The sequence below is a fragment of the Psammomys obesus genome, unplaced genomic scaffold, assembly GCF_907164565.1.
Source record: "Psammomys obesus unplaced genomic scaffold, mPsaObe1.curated_primary_1811, whole genome shotgun sequence".
NCBI classification, from domain to species: Eukaryota; Metazoa; Chordata; class Mammalia; order Rodentia; family Muridae; genus Psammomys; species Psammomys obesus.
In genome coordinates, this window is record NW_026596051.1 from 10,225,946 (window position 1) to 10,248,075 (window position 22,130).

At 39.8% G+C, this 22,130-nt stretch overlaps 1 protein-coding gene across 1 annotated transcript in view; it reads right to left on the reverse strand.

The window, feature by feature from the left end:
* Positions 1–10,617: 10,617 nt before the first annotated feature.
* The window catches only part of Abca13 (ATP binding cassette subfamily A member 13), a 463,272-nt gene continuing 451,759 nt past the window's right edge, over positions 10,618–22,130 (reverse strand). Inside the window, 3 exon segments of the mRNA XM_055624041.1 lie at positions 10,618–10,650; positions 11,682–11,819; positions 13,738–13,843. Coding sequence (XP_055480016.1) covers positions 10,618–10,650; positions 11,682–11,819; positions 13,738–13,843 — 277 coding nt within the window.

A 22,130-nucleotide genomic window follows, 5' to 3' on the forward strand; every position in this document is an offset into this window, starting at 1 on the left:
CTTCTGGCATCTGTTATGGGTACCAGACATGCACATGGTATATGTACATACATGTAGGTACACACACACACATGCACACACACACACACACAAACACACACACTATGAAAATAAATAAATAAGATAAAAAAAAAACTAACACCCTGTGCTCTATGCCCATCTATTAGTAAATGTCCTGATACTCAGATGTTGAGGTCTCCAAGAGAGATATATCTTTTAAATTTAAGAAGCAATGGGGCAAGTTACTTGCTTGTTCAAATGGATAGAAAGACTACTGTTATAGAATCATATTTAAACAGCAAAATGTGGCATAAAACTGATGATGCACTTTACAGTCAGGCAGACAGGCAGATATTTTAAGATGATACAACTGGCCTCTGTGCCCAAGTTTATTCCCGAATCATTTCCTATGCTAGAGTAGGGGAGATAGGCATGTAGAGAAAGGAACCATGTAGAAGAAGGAGGAAAACCACTATTGCTGAAACCATGTAGGAGATACTTCCAGTCAGATAGTAAGAGAGATGTCAGTTAGAGAATAAGAACAAAAAAATCATTGATAATTATGAGGGACAAAACAGAGAAAATGTGTGATAGTAAGAAAGAAGTATAAAGAAGATTCCCTGCACTCTGCTCAAAGATTGGCCATACGTCTCAGCATCTGCTCTGACATGAAATAATTGCCCTGATCTTTGATCACCTCCCCCTAAGGGGGGAGCAGCCTTACCAGGCCACAGAGGAAGACAATGCAGCCACTCCTGATAAGACCCAATAGATTGGGATCAGAAGGAAGGAAAGAAAGACATCCCTATCAGTGGACTTGGGGAAGGGCATGCATGGAGAAGGGGGAGGGAGGGAGGGTTTGGAAGGGGAGGAAGGAGGGAGCTACAGGGGGGATACAAAGTGAATAAAGTGTAATTAATAAAAATTTTAAAAAAAGATGCCAGTGATGGTTTCATGTACCTAGATAATGCAGGTTATCTCTCTCTCCATGTCAGGCTCTTTAACTTAATCATGTCTTCAAAGTCCTTTTTGCCATCTTAGGTGACATATTCTCAGATTCAGAGATTGAAGGAATCACTGGCTTGTCTACACAAGTACACAGACAAGAAGCCACAGAGTATCAGCTGGATAAGAAATTGAAGCTGTTTGGATCAGAATGTGTGCCGTGAAGATAGACATGAGCAGAAGGTGTGAGAGATGTTTAGCCAGGAAAGAAGACAGAACTTCAAAGTTTATATGTGTGCTGGCAAGATGGCTCAACAACTAAAGGTGTTTTCCGTGTAGGCATGACAACTTAAACTCATATCTAGACCCCATGGAAGAAGACAGTCAGTTACATAACATTGTTCACTAACTTCCACATGCTTCATGGCATGCATCCCACCCACCAACATGTACACATAAAATAATTGTTTCTTTTAAAATGAATGGGTTATGAAGAGTAATCAGCATGTGTCATTACATCTTTAAATTGCACTGTGACATAGCAGAGGTACTGTGATTCTTAGAATGGATCAAGGTTTGAGAAGCAAGTTCAAGCATATTTTGGCATAAAAGAATATCACAACCTGCAGTCACTCAAGTAGACATATGGGGTGGGTATTTAGATATTTGGAAACAGCACTTTAAAGATGGCTGACTGTGGTACACAGCTGTGGAGTAGGGTTTTGCATGGCTGTCAATAGAACACAGAGCAGGACTCAAATCAAAAAAGAGAAAGACTAGCAAGGCATACATGCACCTGTTTAGCAGGTGACAAATAGAATGTTTTTAAGTCTTGTAGATCTGCTTTTCTCTTTCACGTCATAGTTAAAACCAGCTAAAGAGGAAGACAAAGGTCCAGAAACAAGGTTGGTTATAATAGTTTGTCTTTCAGGACCAGGTTCTGTCTGCCCCTTTGGTTGTCATAATCTCATGCTCTTGCAGGGTGGTACCCACCACAGAAATGAGTCAGTGGTCTGCTGGGGTGCTCCAGGATGAAGAAATCTCTGAGATGCAGCTCCTTAGGCACTTTGCTGGGACTCACGTCTTTGCTCTCTCCTCCACTAAACTCCTTCCCAGAGGCTTGAGTTATCTCCCAAGCTGCTGTCACTATACTGTCTCCCAAAGAAAATTTCTGAACCTGGAGGAGACTAGAATGGAGGATAGGGTGATGCAGGTAGTCTACCTGAGTACCAGCTAAGTATGGTGGCTATGGAGTCCCAAGATGGAAACAGGTCTGGGGGTCTATGTTGAGTCCCAAAGTAATTGGGATGGACTGAAAAGAGAGGTCGACAATTACCCAGATACAGCTTTCGGTATTGCTTTCTCACAAACCTGGGTATCTTTGTGAAGATCATCTTGCAAAAGTATGGCTGTTGTTTTTGCCAATAGCCACACGGAGAACACATATTCAGTATCATGCCAGCTATAATGGTGTTTTTTTTTTTTTGTTTATTTCTGCTAGGAAAATATTTCCTCTACAAAGATGTCAAGTTTCTATTACAATCTTGTTACTGACTTGCTTGAGGGAAGCAGGAATTGAGTGGGTGTGCGGAGAACATGTCCTAATGATCCCATTAACCACCCCCGGGCTCCTGGGACCTGAGCTATTGGCATTTTCTTATCATTGTGGATAGTAAATATATAGTCTTTGCTTTGAATAAACTGCAGCAAATATACACACTTTCACACATCTAAAAATGCTTCTCTCTGTAATCACGAGAGGAATTGTTTTCAAGAAAAGTAGAAGGGTGATAACTCAAGTGGTCTTTCTAATGCTGAAGGATGGGGTGCAGACCTACAGGTGCCTGTGGCCTTTCAAAGGAGCTCTTCACAATCAGGGTGTTTCTCTGGATCCTGGGATGGAGGCACTCACACTGACAATCAATCAGCACCTGCGGCAAGTATTGTGCGTGGGACTGTTGAGAACTGGCAGACCCTAATGAGAAATTAAGAAGATTTTTTTCTTTGAATAAATTATATCTTATTTTTGTCCTAAAATATTATGCAGTGTCTGGATGGCTGGACGCCCCCCACAGTGTTTTCATCTGTTCCAGGAGCAGCCTTTCTACAAGCATTCACACTGAATTCAGCATTGTGCTCTGAGAGCACAATGATGCATATGAGGTCTGGAATTATTTCTGTAACTCCATCCTAAACAAAGAGAGAAATAGGAAAACTATTGTGTTTTTAACAATAAGAGCACATATAAGGATTGAGATTAAAAACGAGGCCCCCAGGGGAGGTCACCTCTGTTTGTGCCAGGGAAAAGATCAAAGAATTAAGAGAGGAAACACATTTCCCCCACTGCAAAATAGCTCCTGTAAGGCAAGAGAAGAATATTCACAGACATAAAATACATAGAGCGCTGCATCAAATCCTATGGGGTTGTAGTTTGCTGGCCTCTCTGGAGGTGGTACAGGCGAAGGCGAGGGCAGGTGCTGGAGCTGATGCTGCTTTCCAAGCAGCTAGTGGATGCACGGAGGGCAACAGTGACTGATACAGAGGCCTACAATGTCTGCGGTAGATTGAAGAAAGCCATTCTGGTACAGCATGGAGAGCAACATAAAAGGCCATGCTAATATCTAGAATTCCAATCAGAGAACTATGTCCTCAGAGCAAACTGGGTGGAGACAGGGCAAGCAACCTTCTAAGCTACAGACTTTTTTTTTTAAAGCTATGCTCTGTTCCAGACCCTTTGTATCTGCTCGTGAGAGCTAGAGGGCAAGCATGATGGCATCTAGCCAACGTATGAATCACCCACCTTATCCATGGGTCTTTCTCACCTCCAAATCAATCATTTGCCAAGAAACTTATTTGCAGATAAGCAATGAATTTCTTCACCCTTCCATGGACTTTCTGGACTAAGACCTCAGCCTATGGCTGTTGTCTGCAGTCAACCACACAACAGCTCAGTTGGGACCATATACGTAGAGCTTTTCTTGCTTTTTCTGGACATTTTAATTGGCTACTGATTCAGCCTCTGGTAGACATGACCATTGGAGACCCAAGAAATGAGGATTTTGAGAAGAAAGTCAGTAGCCACTTACTATCCACTGACTCATTCCAACAAATGTGCAGCGATCACATTTTCACGTATTGAATCAGAAAGAAAATTGAGAGGAAAAAACACTCAGTGCCCATGCACACAAACTCACACACATACACACAAAGAGAGAGAGAGAGAAAGAGGTAGAGAGATAGAGAGAGAGAGAATATTGTCATTGGCAAAATGAAACTTGCAACTGAGTGGAGGATATAAATGTATTAAAAAAATATTTTTACAAACAAATTTTTAAAACATTAAAAAGATAATACTAGGGTCAGATGGAAGGGGAGGAGGGCTTCCCTTATCAGTGAACTAAGATAGGGGCAGGGAGGAGATGAGGGAGGAAGGATGGGGTTGGGAGGAAATGAGGGAGGGGGCTACAGCTGGGATACAAAGTAAATAACCTGTAATTAATATAAAAAATAAAAATTATAAAAAAGATAATACTCATATTATTATAACTATAATCTTACTGAATAGGGTGTACACAACAAAATAGGAGGAAATAATTGTAGAAAGAACCATGAACAGTTTTAAAGAAAATGCTGCAGAAGAACTAATCTTAGACTGACATATGAACTTGAGGAAGTAAGTTGGATGGCTTTCCCCTATTATCAAAAATACCAAGATAGCCAAACTATAAAGAGAAAAGGTTCAGGCTGGTTTAGAATTTTAGAAGTTTCAATCTTAGTTGGATTTTCTGTTAGGCCTGTGGTAGCACATCATGGAAGTAAGCAACAGAGAAAATTGTTCATCTCAAAGCTAGGAAGCAGAAAAGAGCAAGTGAGCAGAGGGGCCTAGGGTTTCTCAGCACCCTTCTGGGGCACAGCCATGATGACCTGAAGACATCTCAGAACATCCCACTCCTTAATGTTTCTGTGGCTTCCTAACACTGTTGACTGGGACCTAAGCTTTCACCAAGTGGAGCCTTCAGGGCCATTCAAGATAAACAATAGTGAGAAGTTAATTTTGTCACTGAAAGGGAGAGGAGAGGAGGCACAGCACAGGGAAACACAAGTGATTATACATTCTGCCATCTGGATTTATCTAAGCATAGTGGTGGAGCTCAAAGAGCTGAAAGGAGGGAGTAAATCAGAGACTTCCAGCCATCGTTTAAGAATTCTTTACTTCTATAACATTGAGAGTTCATCAAGAGTGGAAATTGGGTATTCACAATTGAAGAAGAAAGGAGGCACCTCAGCCATTAGAAAAAAAAAATAGGCAGAATCAGATAAAGAGAAAGTTTCTAAGATACTAGTGTTGTGTGGTAAAGCTTCAGTGTGGGAGAGAAATAATGGACGCTTTTGCAATGATTGGAAAAGAAGAGAGAAAAATGAACACCAACAATACATGCCACAGATGATCCCCAGGACTCTGTATGGAATGGATTCTAGGACATGGGGGAAGCAGCAGATGTTAAGGAACCCTGTAAGAACGTATCTTATACCAGAGGTAGGTGGCTATGCCCCCTGGCATGCTTCATAGAACGTGATGAATGGTTTTGATGAGATGTGAGTGGAGAGCCAGATGGGTTCTGAGTCTCATCTGCAGCTAAGCAAAGAGGGCTGAGGAAAATGAACCATGAATCATCAGCTGGCTGGTGGTAATTGGTGATGGGTGATGCAGAGACTTCAAAGACTATCAATAGTAGATTAAAAAAAAATCCTAATCCAGAAACAGCTCTAAGAAATGAGGTTGAAAAGTCTGATGAGTTCATTTTTTGGAAAGAGCAATTGATTAAAAATGAAATGCAACAGCCAATAATCCAAGAACATACAGAACCATAGATACAAGGATTGGAAGTACACCAACACAGAGGTGAACAGATAGGGATGTTCAAGTGCTGACTGGACCTAGGAAAGTGGAGTTATTTTTTCTATATTGCTAACAAAAAGAGAGGTGCATTGGGGGTAGAGCAGGTGAAGGATGAAGCAGAAAGTGAAGGAGTAGGGATTACAAGGCAGAACATCTGTGTGATGCTAGCTTCCAGAGGAGGAAGGACACAGGTGCCGCTTTACAGAAGGATTTACTGCTGAGGCTTCTAGACATGTGATTTAAACAATGAATTTTGCCAAGTTTTCCAGATTTAGCTCAATGGGATCTCATTTTCCTCAAAAGAGTTTTATATTTAAAAATTAGGAGTTAGACCAGCCCACTTATACAGGAGTGGAATGTGTCTTTTAGGCACAGATATCCATCGCACACAGTGCTAGCCTCTGAAAGCCTGTTTATTTCAAGTATAGCATGCATCATAGCCATTTTACTTCCCATACATTCCTGTTTCTTCTCCCACCTCAACTCCACCCCTGCTAGTCTACTTTTTTCCCCAGGCTTTTGTTTGTACATATGGGAATGTTTATATGTGTGCATATGTGTATATTTGTATATTTTTGTGTATTTGTATATATTTATGTATGTCTATAAAACTAGAATCACACATGAGAGAAAACCCGGCCACTGTCTTCCTGAGAATGGCTTATTCCATTTAATATTATCTCATTTCACACATTTTCTGCAACTAACATAATTTTACTGTTTCTATGGATAAATAAAATTCCATTTTGGAAGTATACCATATTTTCTTCTTCCATTCAATTGTTGGGAGACACCCAGGCTGATTTCATAACCTGGGTACTGTGAGCATTGCTGCTGCAGTAAACATGGCTGTGCTAGCTGTCTGTTGTGAAAACAAACATGGGCAAATAGTTGAGGAAACGCGGTTTCTTTCAGCTTCTGGAATTCCTTCGCAATAGAACCTATTTATCCATGAGATATCTCTATATGAATTCTCACGGTGAAAAAAATAACAGGGCTATTTATTTAGCTGAAATGGAACTCTCCATCTCCGTAAAATATTATTCTCTTTATCTACTGCACTAAATTTAAAAATAATGCCGACAAACACAAGTGGCTTCTGCTCTATAGGTCTGAAGACACAGCTTTAATTCTGAAAATATTCATATAATTTAGATAGTCACAAAATTTGTTCTTACTCAACAAGTTCAAATCCAATTTATTCTGCCCCAGACAAAATGACCACAAGCCTTGTTCCTGTAGAACTTGCTGGTTGTCTATATAATATCCATTAGCTTTTACAGACCTGGAATCCCCATTTCCTCCCAGGATGGTCAGAAGCATGGCTAACAACTGCCCTGTCCAACATGCTTGCAGCTAGTTACGGGCTCATGAATATTTCTGGATGCAGAAAATGAGTTAGGCTAATCAAAGTTCTGAAGGTAGCTCTACTTGTGCACTCAGTCCAATCCCTCCCTCACTCTCCCCTTCTCCCCTTTTGCCTTTCCTCTTCTCCCTATCCCTTCCCTCCATATAGCTCTTTTCTCCCATGCCCCTCTATCACTGAAATAGCTATAGCTGTAGCAGTCATCTAGAAATGTAATGACGTTGTTAAGAGATACAGGCTCTCACTCTCTTAGAGTCTCCCAAAGCCATACTCAAATACGTGTTGCCCATTAAATATTGCTGATATGCTCTCACATCCTTTTAACCTTAAATGCCATTCCCCCCATTCTCCAACTCAGAGGCCCACTGAGTAGTATAGTCTGTGCCCAGACCCCCAGAATGGATCATGCTGTGGCTCCCAGCAGGCAGGGCTCATCCTGTGTGACCTCATCTTGTCATTTCCATCTGTTTGCAAACTCAAGGACAGGGTCACAGCATTTTCATCTATGACTCTGTCAGCCCATATTTTTTCATAGCTCCATCTGCTTATAGACAAAGATTTTTTCATTGGTATGGTATATATTATTTAAAGGAACAAATGTGTATGACTGTGCGAACTTGTGAATGCATGAAAGGACTCTGAATCTTTCAAGTATAAAACTAAGTTATAAAAAAAGAGACAACCAATTGACTAATTGATATGAAAATGTGAAGTATCCCTCGCCTTTGTTTGGGTGAGCAAATTTGTAATTTAGAAGCACTCAAGGCATTCTTGAGAACACTAATTGATGCATGTTTTTTTTAAACTTTTATTAATTACACTTTATTCACTTTATTACACTTTATTCACCCCCCATAAACCCCGCCCTCCTCCCCTCCTAATCCCACCTTCCTTCCCCCTTCTTCACCCATGCCCCTCCCCAAGTCTACTGATAGGGGTCGTCCTCCTCTCCTTCCTTCTGATCTTAGTGTATTAGATCTCATCAGGAGTGGCTGCATTGTCATCTTCTGTGCCTGGTAAGGCTGCTCCCCCTTCAGGCGGAGTTGATCAAAGAGCAGGCCAATCAGATTCTGTCAAAGGCAGTCTCTCTTCCCATTGATGTAAGTGTTTTTTAAATTGTTGGAAATGGTTATGTTAGATAACTTTTCGATTTAATAGTTAATAAATAAACCAAACTATATCCTTAAGCGATCAAGTGTTAATGTCCATTTCACTGAATGCTTAGAATTATTTTGTATGTGGATTCTTAATATATCATGTATTAATTAGCAAAGCTAAGGCATACAGTGAGTGTTACATTACTGAAAATTACCATTGTAACCCCTGCCCTATAGAGTTTCTACTCAGGATGACTTCCAGAGAAGATAGTATGTTTAAAAGTCTCAGTTGTATGACCTTCAGCTCAAAAATCTTAAGACAAGTGTTTAACTGCAAAGGCATAAAATATCCACATGACTTCTAAAGGTAATGGCATTTTCAACATTAGCATAAGATTTGACCTTTGTGTCCAGTCTTCTGGGATGTGCCACTTTAGCATGTTGGCTGTCTTTTTCTTCCTGCTTATTGTTCAAAGGCATACCTTGAAGCACAAACTTCAAGAATACAGCAGTTCAAAGACAGAAAAAGAACCCCTAAGAGGAGGACATTGCAGAGCAAAACTCAATTAAATTTTAACCTTTCAAACTGTAAAAGATGTGGAGTTGTTCCATTTCCTCCTTACCCAAATTAAATTGGATCCCCCAAAGACACAAATAAAGATGCAAGGAATACACTGGCACAAACACAATGACTTTCAAGGGCCAGGTTAAATTATAGCACATCTCATTTATTCACTACAGTATAAATATATTCATGTTCCACAAATTGGTATTTATTGATTCAACAACAGAAATGAAAGGCTGGCTTTCATTTTCACAATAGAATGTATCAGAATCGGAGGAAAGAAAAATCATAAGTCCATAAATTATCATTTTTTTTTACCAAAAGTATAATTTATGAGATTGATACATGAAAATCAAAACCAGTGACATCAAAGCTGCCCATGATTAGATTAATGAATAGTATTAGAGTATCTTAGATATAAATGACATCCAGAAAAGGCAGGTTTAATGAAATCCTGGTATTAAAAAAAAAATGGTACAATGAAGTTCTTTCTGTATAGCAGAGCTATTACTACCCAGTGCTAATGCTAGCTAAGGCCAAATTTTGCAACGAAATTATTGTGGTCCATCATCAAGGTTTAAAAAAAAATGCTGTTAAAAATGTTCAGCAGTGTCTGACTGCAGATCCCGTTCAGGAGTAGACACATTGATTTTACACATTTTATTAACTGTAAGGTGTTATTTATTATTTTAATAGAGCCTATGGGAGCCCTATCTCTGAGGGCAAACATTCTGAGAATGACATTTTTTAAAAAAAACTTTTGAAAAATACTTACAGTTCAGTGTTCAATTACTATGTGATATGTATAATCCTTCTAGGATTAGACTTTGCCTGGGGACACTGGCCGTCAACCTGCATTGTGCATGTTTAAACCCAGAGTGTTTGGCCATAGCCCAGGGGTTTGAGATCTTTCTCCCTCAGAGATGGGGCCTGAGAATTTGAGTTTCCACCAAGCTCCAGGTGAGGCTAATGTGTCCAACATGGAACCCTCTCAAAAACAACTGGCTTAGAATTTTAAGACAACAAAAATTAGTCATCCAAAATTAACAGCAATATAATCTACTTTTATTTCCTTCCATAACCACACACAATTATTTTGTGAGATTCTACTAAGAGTGTTATGAATGATACATGTATTAAATTTTGCTGATGGATTGTCATAAAGGAGAAAAGCATGTGTGTGGCAATTTCTTCATGCCACAACATACTGTCATTTAGTTTTTAGAAAAAGTTTGCATTTAAATTGCCAGGCATTTATTTTAAAATGTGAAAAATAGAAATGCATCTTGAGCTGTTTCCTATTCAAATGAGTTAGGGACGGGGATGGAGTCTATTTAAAATGAAGATGCAGTGTGTAGATTGGGTGGTGCAGGGTGGGCTTCTTGGTTCCTGAACTTCTTACTTTGGAGTCCGTCAGATCATTGCTGTGTTTGCCACACAGAAGCAGTCACCCACCTGGCTTAGCAATCATAGAAAAAAAAAAAAAAAAAAACAACTCAAAGAGTCTACATTGGAAGATGGACTTTCAGTTTGTTGGTTATTTATAAGAATAGAGTTTCAAATTAGAAAATAAAAGAGAGGATACATGACTGCCAGGGCATTTCTTCCAGATCCCCAGTTGTGCCTGTGTCTAGTCTTTGATGAACTGTAATGAAAGACAGGGTTCCTCCTCTGGTGCCTAGACGTGCGAGTAGAACGTATGCTGTCCATCAGTGGATGGTGGCTCAACAGAAAAGTGTGAGGTTTACAGCTGCTCAGTGGCAAAATTAACAAAAACCTGAAAGAAATAATGCAAATAGTTACTAACTCAAAAGAACATTGGACCTTTGGGTATTGACTATTATAAAGGGGGACATTGTCTCAGATACTGTCCAATCTCAAACAGAGAGAGGCCCACACACTCTGCTGACTATATTCTAGAAATGGCAGGGAAGTTACATCCATGAACTCACAGTAAAGTAGCCTAAACAAGATATGAATAATAACAACCCCAGCATTGACAACATAAGTAGGGAAAATCTCACATGGCTCCACCCCTGGATGAAGAACTAGGGGCAATTAATAATTGCTGAGAGATTAGACTTGGTCTTCCCCAGAAACTCCTGATTGGATGTTGGCTATCAAGTGCTGAGCTCTAAAACCATACACATACAAAACAAAATTTATACTTATATGTGTGTGTGTGTGTATGCATATGTAGTAATACCAATGCCCTTTGGAAAGAGCAGGAAGAACTATCTGAGACTGTTGGAGGGAGAAACTGAAGGATCAAGGAGGAACGATGTAATTATATTTTAATTACAAATAAAATAATTTCCTAAAAGACAGACATCATGCCTTTATACCACCACTGCCTTTATCGTCTCACACACACACATGAATCCGCTGAGCAGTTAGCAGTACAAATAAGGCCTAAGTCATTTGGGAAGTCTCAATACTCCAATACCTTGTTGTTTCAGTAAGTTTACATTTCTGGTATTCTCTACTTATTTTCCCCAGAGTCAGCTACTGTTCTACTACTGCAGAATCGAACCCATCATTTGGGATTAATAAGTTAGAAAAGGGAAATTTAACAGAAGGGATTGTTCAGTGCCTCGTTGAGCAAATTAAAGCTTTGAATACTGAATGAAGCACACATGATAGTCAAGCCTCCTAACTTTCACCATTTTTACTAGACTTTTGGAAAACTAAGGTTAATTAAAAGAGGGTGGGTGCTTAGGAAGCAATCTAACTAATTTTAAAATATGCTGGATAAAGTCCAAAAATGACATCCAAGAGCAGCATGCTGTGTTGTTTGAGGTGGCATACCTGTTCCAGAGTGGTCTGGCTGATGGAATAATGCTTGATATTCAGGAGGCTCTTATTGTTCTCTAGGACTTTGAACAAATCAGCTAAACACCCCCAACTCTTTTGTACATGATATTCCAATAAATTAAGGCGCTGTCCCTAAAAGTCAGAAAACATGAGAAGTCAAGATTGGAAATCATTGAACAAATTTAATCACACTACATTTTGTTGTAAATACGTTTTTCCAGTCACACGTGTACCAGTGAGGTGTGTGGGTTAATGTTGGGAGTCACTGATGAAGGCTTATTGCTGCAGTTCACCTTGAAGGGTATCAGACAAGTGGCATTCATGAGGACTGAGAATATGCCCTTCAATCTTCTTGTATCTGTTGAGGCTTGCTTTGTGAAGGACTATATGATCAATTCTTGAGAAGGTTCCATTGGGGTGCTGAAAATAATGTATACTCTTGCGCTTTAGTGAAAAGTTCTGTAGACATCTACAGATGTCTGTAGACATCTACTCTGGCCCACCATGTCATAAGCACTAGGGGACACTTTAATGGCCAGAGGCTGCCTACACATACTCCAGAAACAGGGGGTGAGTATGGCAGAATGAAAATACCTGAGGGTTCCCTGAACTTCACGAGCATCATGAGATTCTTGGTCCCATGTCTTTTCCATTAGCTGAGCAACTCTTGGTGAAAAAAAAAATTACTCACCCTGATACTTGTTTTCATGCTTTCACAGGGAGATAATGACATTTTTTTTTACTGTGTCTTTTAGAATAGTACTGGAATACAAATGATAGTGTGTCCTAGGTTATTTGTTAAAATAAATAAAAATGGCTACTTAACGCCTATTACCTGTTAGAAGTTATAATACATAAGAATAACATATCTAAACATATTTATTTAAAAGAACATTTATTTAAAATAATTATAAACCAGGCTGAAGAGATGGCTCAGTAGTTAAGGGCACAGGCTGCTCTTCCAGAAGTCTGCATTCAATGCTTGGCACCCACATGGGAGCTCACAGTGGTCTGTAACTCCAGCTCCAAGGGATCCAACGCCCTCTTCTGGCCTTCAGAAATGGGGGTACTGACACTGGTGCACAGGCATGCACATAGGTAAAATGCCATATATATATAAACTTCAAAAAAAATATAAGCAAGTGTGGTGCCCACAGCTATAAACCTAGGGCTTGAGGGGAGAGGTAGGAGATTTGGTCCAAATTCAAGTCTAACTTTAGCTGCATAGTAAGCTTCAAATTAGCCAAGCAATACAGCAAGATTGTGCAAAACAAACAAACAAATAAGAAAGATAGAAAAGAAAGGATTGTGCTGAATGCTTTGAAAACTTCAGTAGAAGTTGTAGAAGAACAACTTCTGCAGTCCTCTACCCTAAAGAAATGAGCTGTGCAATGGAGCCATGATCAGGCTAAGAGGGAAGCATGTGTGATCATGGCCACACAGTGACCAGGCAGCTCTGTTATCTCTCAGAGTGGTCAAGCAATGCCCACCATCCAAGCTATTTTGGTTAGGAAACATGGCCGATAATTCACAAAGAGGCAAAAATACAACAGGTTCTGACTTTTGGCAGCATGAAATAAAACAGAAAAACAACTAATACATATCTAATACGCTTTTGGCTAAAAACAGTAACACATGCATACCTGTTTTATCCCACTTGAAACATTCCCTCCTGGAGGGAGGATGAGCTCATAGGACAAGAAACTTAGAAAACTTACAAGGCTCAGGAAACAGAAAGTTATAAAAATTCATGAAGGCCTTCCCACAAGGTTATACAATAATAAGAGGAGGAAGACAATTCTCCACTGGAGTTGACTTCATGCGGCACAGCGAATCCCGGAAGTGCAGTTTGGGTGACCAGTCACTCACCCTGAGCTGGTTATTCAACGTGCCTTTGAGTAACTCACACTCCGGTTAGGTAACTCCAATAAGCTCACTGGTTCCCCAAGCTACACCTAAATGTCATCCTTTCTTTAGCTTGTCATCAATGCCTTATCTGGGATGAATAGATATCTGTTCACAAAATCTCTGAAAAAGCCAGAGAACTTACCTTAAACTGGATTCCTGGGAAATGGAGCTTCAAGCAGTCAGAAACTGTGCTAGCTTGACTTCCTTCCTTGTGGAGCCAAACTTTGACTGTATAGCCATCACCAAATCTGAGTCAAATAAAAAACATGTGAAGCATTACACATTTGTTATATATTGCTTTACAATAAGGCAATGTGTACAAATGTAGAGAAAGTTACTAACTCCTTTAAATTGCTGGGGTATTGCTGCCATCTGTTTACACTGACAGAGACATTGGATTAACTTTAAAAACAAATCAGCAAATATAGAAATCAGTGCATAGTCGATAGAGGAACTAAGGTGAAACTGCAAATTGTAGAAGCAGAGTGCTGAGTTAGAGGATGCCAGAGGTTGCCCTGGAGACCAGCCTGGGAAGCACATTTCTGGGTTTGTTGCTTCAAGGCCTGCAATGATTGAAATGTGGCTGGGAGAAGATGAAAAGGAATACATAAGTAACTTAAGGAGGCTTTTGTCTGTTATGCAAAAGCCTTTTCCAGGTTTGTCAGCCTCAGTGGAGAATCTCCTAATGGTCCCATAAGCTTCCATCTTAGAAGTACTGTTCTTAGCTCTGCAACTCTGGGTAGGTTGCTCCACAGTTATTTCAGAAACAGCACTAAGTGGAGAATCAGACTAATACCATACAGTCATCTTCAGGAAGATATTAGCTTTCCAAAACCTTTGTATTTTCTTAATAACTATTTTTTCATTTTTTATTTTAATTATTAATTTTATTACAATTTATTCACTTTGTATCCCAGCTGTGGCCCCCTCCTAAATCTTCTCCCAATCCCATCCTTCCCCCTTCTTCTACCCCTATGTTCCTCCCCTAGTCCACAGATAGAGGAGGACCTCCTCCCCTTTATCTGACCCTAACCTATCAGGCATCATCTGAGAATTTCCTTCACAGTATTTTGATCATATTAACTCCTGTAACTATGCTCAACTCTTCCCAGATCCCTACCCACACCAAGTTTCTGAATCTAATATATATTGCCAATAAAAGCGCTGGGTGTAGAGCTTGCCACTGGAGTTTGAGCTAAAAGAAAGCTGTTCCTCCTCTAGAAGCCATCATTTGTCCATAGGGCCTCATTTAGGGGAGGAGACTCAAACACTCATTTCCCCTCCATGATAAAATGCTGAGTGGCTGGGTCTTGTGAGGGCAGTCACAGGTGCTGTGAGCTCATGAGTGCAGCTGTCTGGGCATGTTCAGAAGATGCTCTTTCACTGCAGTCTTTCTTCCCTTTTATGATGGTTCCTGGGCTTTAAGGAGGTTGGCATGGATGTCCCATTGGTGGCTGAGCACTCCACCGATACATATTCTTGGCTCTTAGTTATAAGTTTCTCCATTAATCACTGCACAGTGCACAAACATTTTTCCCTAATGAGTTCTTAGAGATGCACTAATCCATTAGCAGAGAGAAGCATGTGGAAGGCAATTTGATGCTCTGTCATTTGGTAGAATACTAGTCATCGGTTGCCCCCAGAGCCAATGAGCTCCTTAACCATAGCTCCTTTAGCCAGCATTATAGTAATAGGGATATGTTTTGTTTTGTTTCCTCATAGAGCAGACCTTAAAATCCAACAAGAAAGTAGTTGGTTGGCCTTATAACATAAATGCCATTATTTGCACCCCGGACACATTTTGCCTCATTAGTAACATTATTGTAGTTCACAGGGTTCACAGCTGGGTAAGTCTGTTGATGACTTTTTTCTTCAGCATCTCTTACAGCACTTTCCAGTGCTATGAAATCTAGCCAGGAGAAAGGAAGCTTCCTAGTCAGCACCAACTTTATTTCTCCATAACACATGACCAATATGTATGGTGTTTTCAGCAATAGGGTCCTACCATAAGATTATGATGGTCAAGCAAAGGCAATGGTCTGCATTATTAGGGGCCAAGGGAACTGTGTTTCATACTATAGCCTAATTCAAGGTGTTGGGAATAAAACAACATCTTAGTAGAGTACTGATCAGTAAAATCCAAAGACTTAAATGGACCATGATTATTCAGAGTAACATTGCTTTGTAAGATTTTTGTTATTATTCTCAATGTGGGGATGACGGGGGAGTGATACATGTCATGGCTCATCTGTTGAAATCAAAGGTCAACTTTGTGAAGTAACTTCTCTCCTCCCACTTTTATGTGGGTTCCAGGGACCAAACTTGGGTTGCCAGGTTTACACAGCACCTTTACCCACTTTTACCCATCTTGACAGCTTGGTTATTGAAATTTGTATCTATTTTGTGTACTTCTATCAGTTTCAAGTACAAAACATGGTGTCCAGCACTATCTAGCATAGTACTTAATGCTGGAAAAGTAATTAGCTTAAAGAATGAAAAAATTCATATGACTATCATTTACTTACAACATATCACCAGAGGAAAATGTATATTTAAGTAAATTTCCCTGAGTAAAACTGATCATAACACATTTATGTGAACCCTTGATAAGAGCAGAATGATAACCTAGAGCATTATAGCCACTGCAGTTGTGAAAGTAAGTGCAGAATTTTTGTGGCTAAGACAGGAGTAATTTCCCCTGCCAGCAGTCAAGGGGAGACTGTTCCAGAGGCAGAAACCTCAGGAACAGGGAACTAGGAAAGCCTTTTAGGTCTCCGAGGAATCTTGAGGAAGTAGCTTCAGTGGGCTATCCGCTGTTGGAGTTGCCAGACAGGCTCTGAATTCTTGGTGACTCCTTCTATGGAATTCTGAATTCCATGTTGAAAGCATGCTGAAGCCTGAGAATAATCAAATATTTTGAGGACCATCTGGAACTTAGCATCTGGATCTCTAGCCACATCCAGCATAAAAAGAAAGTTTTATCAAAAAGCTATCATCAGTTGTGGTTACTGTGATGGTCTTTGCCAATTACTGTCTGTTGCCTTACTGACCTGCTCATATGCTTGGGGATCTGGATATCAAGAGTGGGGCATTTATACAATTAGAATTTTGTTTCTTTAGTGGCCATTACTGCTGTATTAACAGCAGTTTGCTCTTTGTTCTTGGGGTTTGAGTTTTCCATCCACCAGAGAGCTCTTCAGTGAGTGGGAAGCTATGCATCTGGAACCCCTTTTACCACTACTGACCACAGCCCCAATCTGTTCTGGCTGATGGCTTCTAGTCTATACATGGTTAAGATGCCAGAGAGTATTTTGATAAACACACATGGACCTATGCCAAGATGAAGTCCCTAACACTCCTATTCAGCCAGCTATAGAAATCATACACTAATATACTAGGCCCATACAGGAGATCCATATCAATGGCTATTTTGCTCCATAGGAGCAGGAGCAAGAGACTGAGTTTCTGATTGACACTAACTGCTCAACACTGTCTTCACCAAGACTGCAGAGTGGATGGATATTCCCATGCTTTGTGCAAGAAAGGTATAATCCAAAATTGTTGAAGGAACTTCCCAAGGTCAAGAGATAGGTCCCTGGAACTTTGAAGCATCTCCACAGAGTAGGCTTCCAGCTGTGACTGGGCATAGCACTGAGTGCTAGTGGGTGATGCTGAGTGGCAATATGGTTTTAGCTACTCTGATACCATTATCAAGAGCTTGTGACAAAGATGCTGGATCTTGACACCTACAAAATGCATGACCCTGAAAAGCTGGGTGAAACTTCCAAGCTCAGCTGCCTCATCTAGAGATGAGGTTAAGAAGAGACATTGCTTAAAAAGGTTGTTGGAGGACAGAATTAATTTATCCTTGTGAGTCTTTAGGAACAGCTTTTGGCACTGTGTAAATAAGTAAATAAATAAAGAGTGTAATTTCAGCTCTGTGCAGGATTTTTGCCTGGATGAAACATTGCTCTATTTGATATTGAGAAGCATACAATTTCTTTGGGCAAGTTCCATGAATGCAGACAAGACAATGCAAACACAGATAGTAAGTTGGTATGTGTACGGAGGAAGGAATAAAAAGACAATCTCATGGCCACTTTCATCACTAATATAGTTTGCAGCCTTTATGGGTATATTTTGTTAATGTATTTTGAAAAATTCATGCTAAATCCAAAAATTGCCTAATAAATTCTCTATAAGCACATATGCACATTAATATTTTAAATTCTATCAAAGTTACATCTTATTTGAAGTAACACACTTCTAGCTTTCTAGAGAGAACAGAAGAAAAAAATTAGTTCTAAAGAAAAGTAGTTTTCAAGAGAAGATATGCCTTTAGTAGGTAGGTAATGTCCATGACTTTCTCCAGATTAGTCATCAGTACATAAAATTATGAAAGCATGTATATTTAACAAATAAGAAAATCTTTGTAAATCATTAAATTAATTTATGACATATCTAACTTAGGTATTTAATTTAGGTTTACTTTCTCATATCTGTCTCGGTATGCAGATATGAGAAATTCCCCAGAGTATTTATTTGATTACCAAACTTTTTCAAAGATGAAAAGGTTTTTGCATAGCCAGTGAGACACATTTGATATATACGTTTATTGACCCAACTCATCAAGATTATGCTGTATGCTCTGTGCTTTGTATAGCATTAATCACATAAAGATAGCAATAGCAATATCTGCAGGCAAAGTTGTGTGTAAAGATACTTTGCAGGGCAGAGCTTTTCAGAGGTCCTCTGTGTCAGGCTCCTGACTTGTTCTCTCTTTTCCCTTCTTCTGATGTCCAGCCTCTTTGCCTTTCTGGATAGGAATTGAGCATTTTAGCAAGAGTCCTCCCTCTTGATTAGTTTCTTTAGGTGTACAGATTTTAGTAGGTTTATCCTAAATTATATGTCTATATGTGTGAGTATATACTGTGTGCATCTTTCTGCTTCTGGGATAGCTCACTCAGGATGATCTTTTCCAGATCCCACCATTTACCTGCAAATTTCATGATTTCCTTGTTTTTTTTTTTTTTTATTGCTGAGTAATATTCCATTGTGTAGATATACCACAATTTGTGTATCCATTCCTCCACTGAGGGGCATCTGGGCTGATTCCAGCTTCTGGCTATTACAAAAAAAGCTGCTACAAACATGGTTGAACAAATGTCCTTATTGTGTACTTGAGCCTCTTTTGGATATATGCCTAGGAGTGGTATAGCTGGATCTTGAGGAAGCGCTATTCCTAGTTGTCTGAGAAAGCACCAGATTGCTTTCCAGAGTGGTTGTACAAGTTTACATTTCCACCAGCAGTGGAGGAGGGTTCCCCTTTCTCCACAACCTCTCCAGCATGTGTTGTCTCTTCAGTTTTTGATCTTAGCCATTCTGATGGGCAACCTTTGGGCAGAGTGCAGGGAATCTTATGAAAGAAGTGAGAAACAGTAAGATCTGGAGAAGACAGGAACTCCATAAAGAGAGCAACAGAACCAAAAAATCTGAGCACAGGGGTCTTTCCTGAGACTGATATTCCAACCAAGGACTAAGACCCCTGCACAGATGTAGCCCATGGCAGTTCAGTATCCAAGTGGGTTCTATTGTAATAGGAACAGGGACTGTCTCTGACATGAACTGATTGGCCTGCTCTTTAATTACCTCGCCCTGAGGGGGAAGCAGAATTACCAGGCCACAGAAGAAGACAATGCAGCCAGTCCTGAAGAGACCTAATTGACTAGGATCACAAGGAAGGAAAAGAAGTCCTCCCCTATCAGTGGACTTGGGGAGGGGCATGCATGCAGAGGGTGGAGGAAGGAAGGGATTGGGATGGGAGGAGGGAGAGAACCACGGGGGGGATACAAAATGAATAAAGTGTAATTAATAAAGAAAAAAAATAAAAAGTACTTAAAAAAAGATACTTTGCGATACGTTTCTTATTCACTGTCATATGCGTTAAAACTACTAAAACAGAAGCACGAGTAGCATGGGAACAGAATGAATTACTAAGCACAAACAGAAACTAAAGAATAAAGTGAGTAAGCAGGTAATGAAGCTGAAAGGACCCCTCAACTTAAAGCTAAAGCTCTGAATTTTTACAATTCTTAGCTTCAGACTCCAGTTCCAAAAATATTTTACCCCAAATTAAAATTAACCAGTTCATAAAAATATGCTTATTTTATTCCCAACCATTAAAATATATATCCACAAAGAGTTTTAAATGAGGAGATGCTTATTATTATGTGAATTATAAAATGTAAAATTGTAGGCTCAGTAGAATATCAATTGTGCAAACATATTTATCATAACCTCAAATGAAATGCCAGAATACTATTTGAATATTCTATGACTGTTAGTTAGTCTTCATCTACTTCTGAACACTAAACTAAAGAACTCAGACCACCATCATAATTATAAAGATAGACACACTGTTTCTAAAAATACAAAAGAGGCATTCTCCTGTGCCAAATCCTGCAAGCGCAATGCCATTCTGGTTTTTAAATATTCCTCCTAAAAATTACAGGCATAAAACTTCTAGGCATAGACACTAATATTTTAGTTAAAGTAATACGTACTATAAAAGTATAATATTCCTTTAACATTCTTTTGAGATATCTACACACAATTGAATCCCATCATCTGATACATAAGAAATCTAAACATGCCTGCACACATACCAAACACACACACATACCCAGGAAACAATTGGAATATAAAATATCTTTTTTAAATGGTGTTTTTCTGTTCACGATAGAATGCATATGTCCAGAGAGCATAGGCCACCATGATCTTGGGTTCTTACATGAACTTCCACCAACCATGTGTATCATAGTATTCCCATGGGACACAGGAGCACAGATGCTTTAGACCAATTTCTTTTTTACCACTTTCTTGTCTCACTACACTATATCCTACTCATTCACGGCTTGGTGTGTGTGCAATATGCCAACTTTCAGTGACCTCCCTTCAGTAACTTATTAGCAATTGTTTATCGTTAGGAAACAGAAAGCAAGGACAGAGGCAGACAGAGTAGAAAAATGACTCTCAGGAAAAGTGGCAGAATGTTTAGGTAACAGATATTTGTGTGTGTGTGTGTGTTTGTGTGTTGCTATGTTGTGTGAGGCTGATATACCTGTACAGAAACTCCTTCATCATCTCAGTTCTAGGTGACTCTATTTTGATGGTCTGAATGAGGACGGCCCCCATGGACTCATATATGTAACTGTTGGGTCCCCAGTTGGTGGGTTATTTTGGAAAGGATGATGAAATGTGGCCTTGTTGGAGGGAGTGTGCCACTTGGTTTCAAAAGTCCATGTCAGGCCCAGGGCTCTCTCGTCCTCATGCTTGCGGGTCTCATGACACTTCTAGCTTCTGCTCTTGAACCATGCCTGCCTGCCTTACCAAACCCTACCGTGATGGTCATTGACTCACCCTTTGAAACTGTAAGCAAGCCGACAAACTTAATGCTTTCTTTTGTAAGTTGCCTTGGCCATGGTGTCTCTTAATATTAATAGAACAGTCGCTAGAACAGTCTTTTCCAGATAGACAAAGAAAAAGTACAGAGGGCAAAAGATAGTTCTGTCTTTATCTGTCCTGACTGAGGTACCAACCACATGTTGTTCCATTTAGCCCCTCAGGATTTATAGACAGTTGGGATGGAATCTGGTTTGTTGCTGAAGAACTTGTTTAGATAACACAGTTCGAAGGGAAAGAAAGTGGCACAATTTCAACATCCATAAATTCAACTAAATCCCAGTTTACAGCAGGAGGTCTGTTAATGGCTAGAACAGCTCTGTTCTTTAAATGACCACTATGACAAGAGCATGTTCATTTAATTCTTCACAGCCACCTGTGCATTATTGCCCACAGGTGGAATATTTTCTTCAGAAGATTAACAGCTCTAGGGTCATTCCTGTTGTCACTCATCTCATTTTCTGCAGTGCTGGGACAGACTAGGTCTCACTCCACAAGTTCATTGTTTAATCTTAAGTGTCTTTGTTATTCAACTTTTGTTAAGTTGAGCTTGGAGAACTTCCCCATAGTCATATATGCAAATGAGAACAATTGTGAGGGTTATATATTCAAGATGCTAACATAAAAAAAAAAAACCCTGACAATTATCAAATAGTAATGAAACAAAACAGAATAGTCTTGTTCAGGTGGCACAGCATTTCTTTTGTCTTTGAAATCATCTTTGAAAAGAGCCTTGGACCACTCATAGAGATGGCCTGAACCCCTGCACAGAGGTAGCCCATGACAGTTCAGTGTCCAAGTGGGTTCCATAGTAATGGGGACAGGGACTGTCTCTAACAGAAACTGATTGGCCTGCTCTTTGATCACCGTCCCCTGAAGGGGGGGGCAGCCTTACTAGGCCACAGAGGAAGACAGTGCAGCCACTCCTAAGGAGACCTGATAGATTAGGATCAGAAGGAAGGGGAGGAGGACCTCTCTTATCAGTGGACTGGAGGAGGGACATGAGTGGGGAAGAAAGAGGGGAGAAGATGAGGGAGGGAGCTACGGGGGGGATAAAAAGTGAATAAATTATAA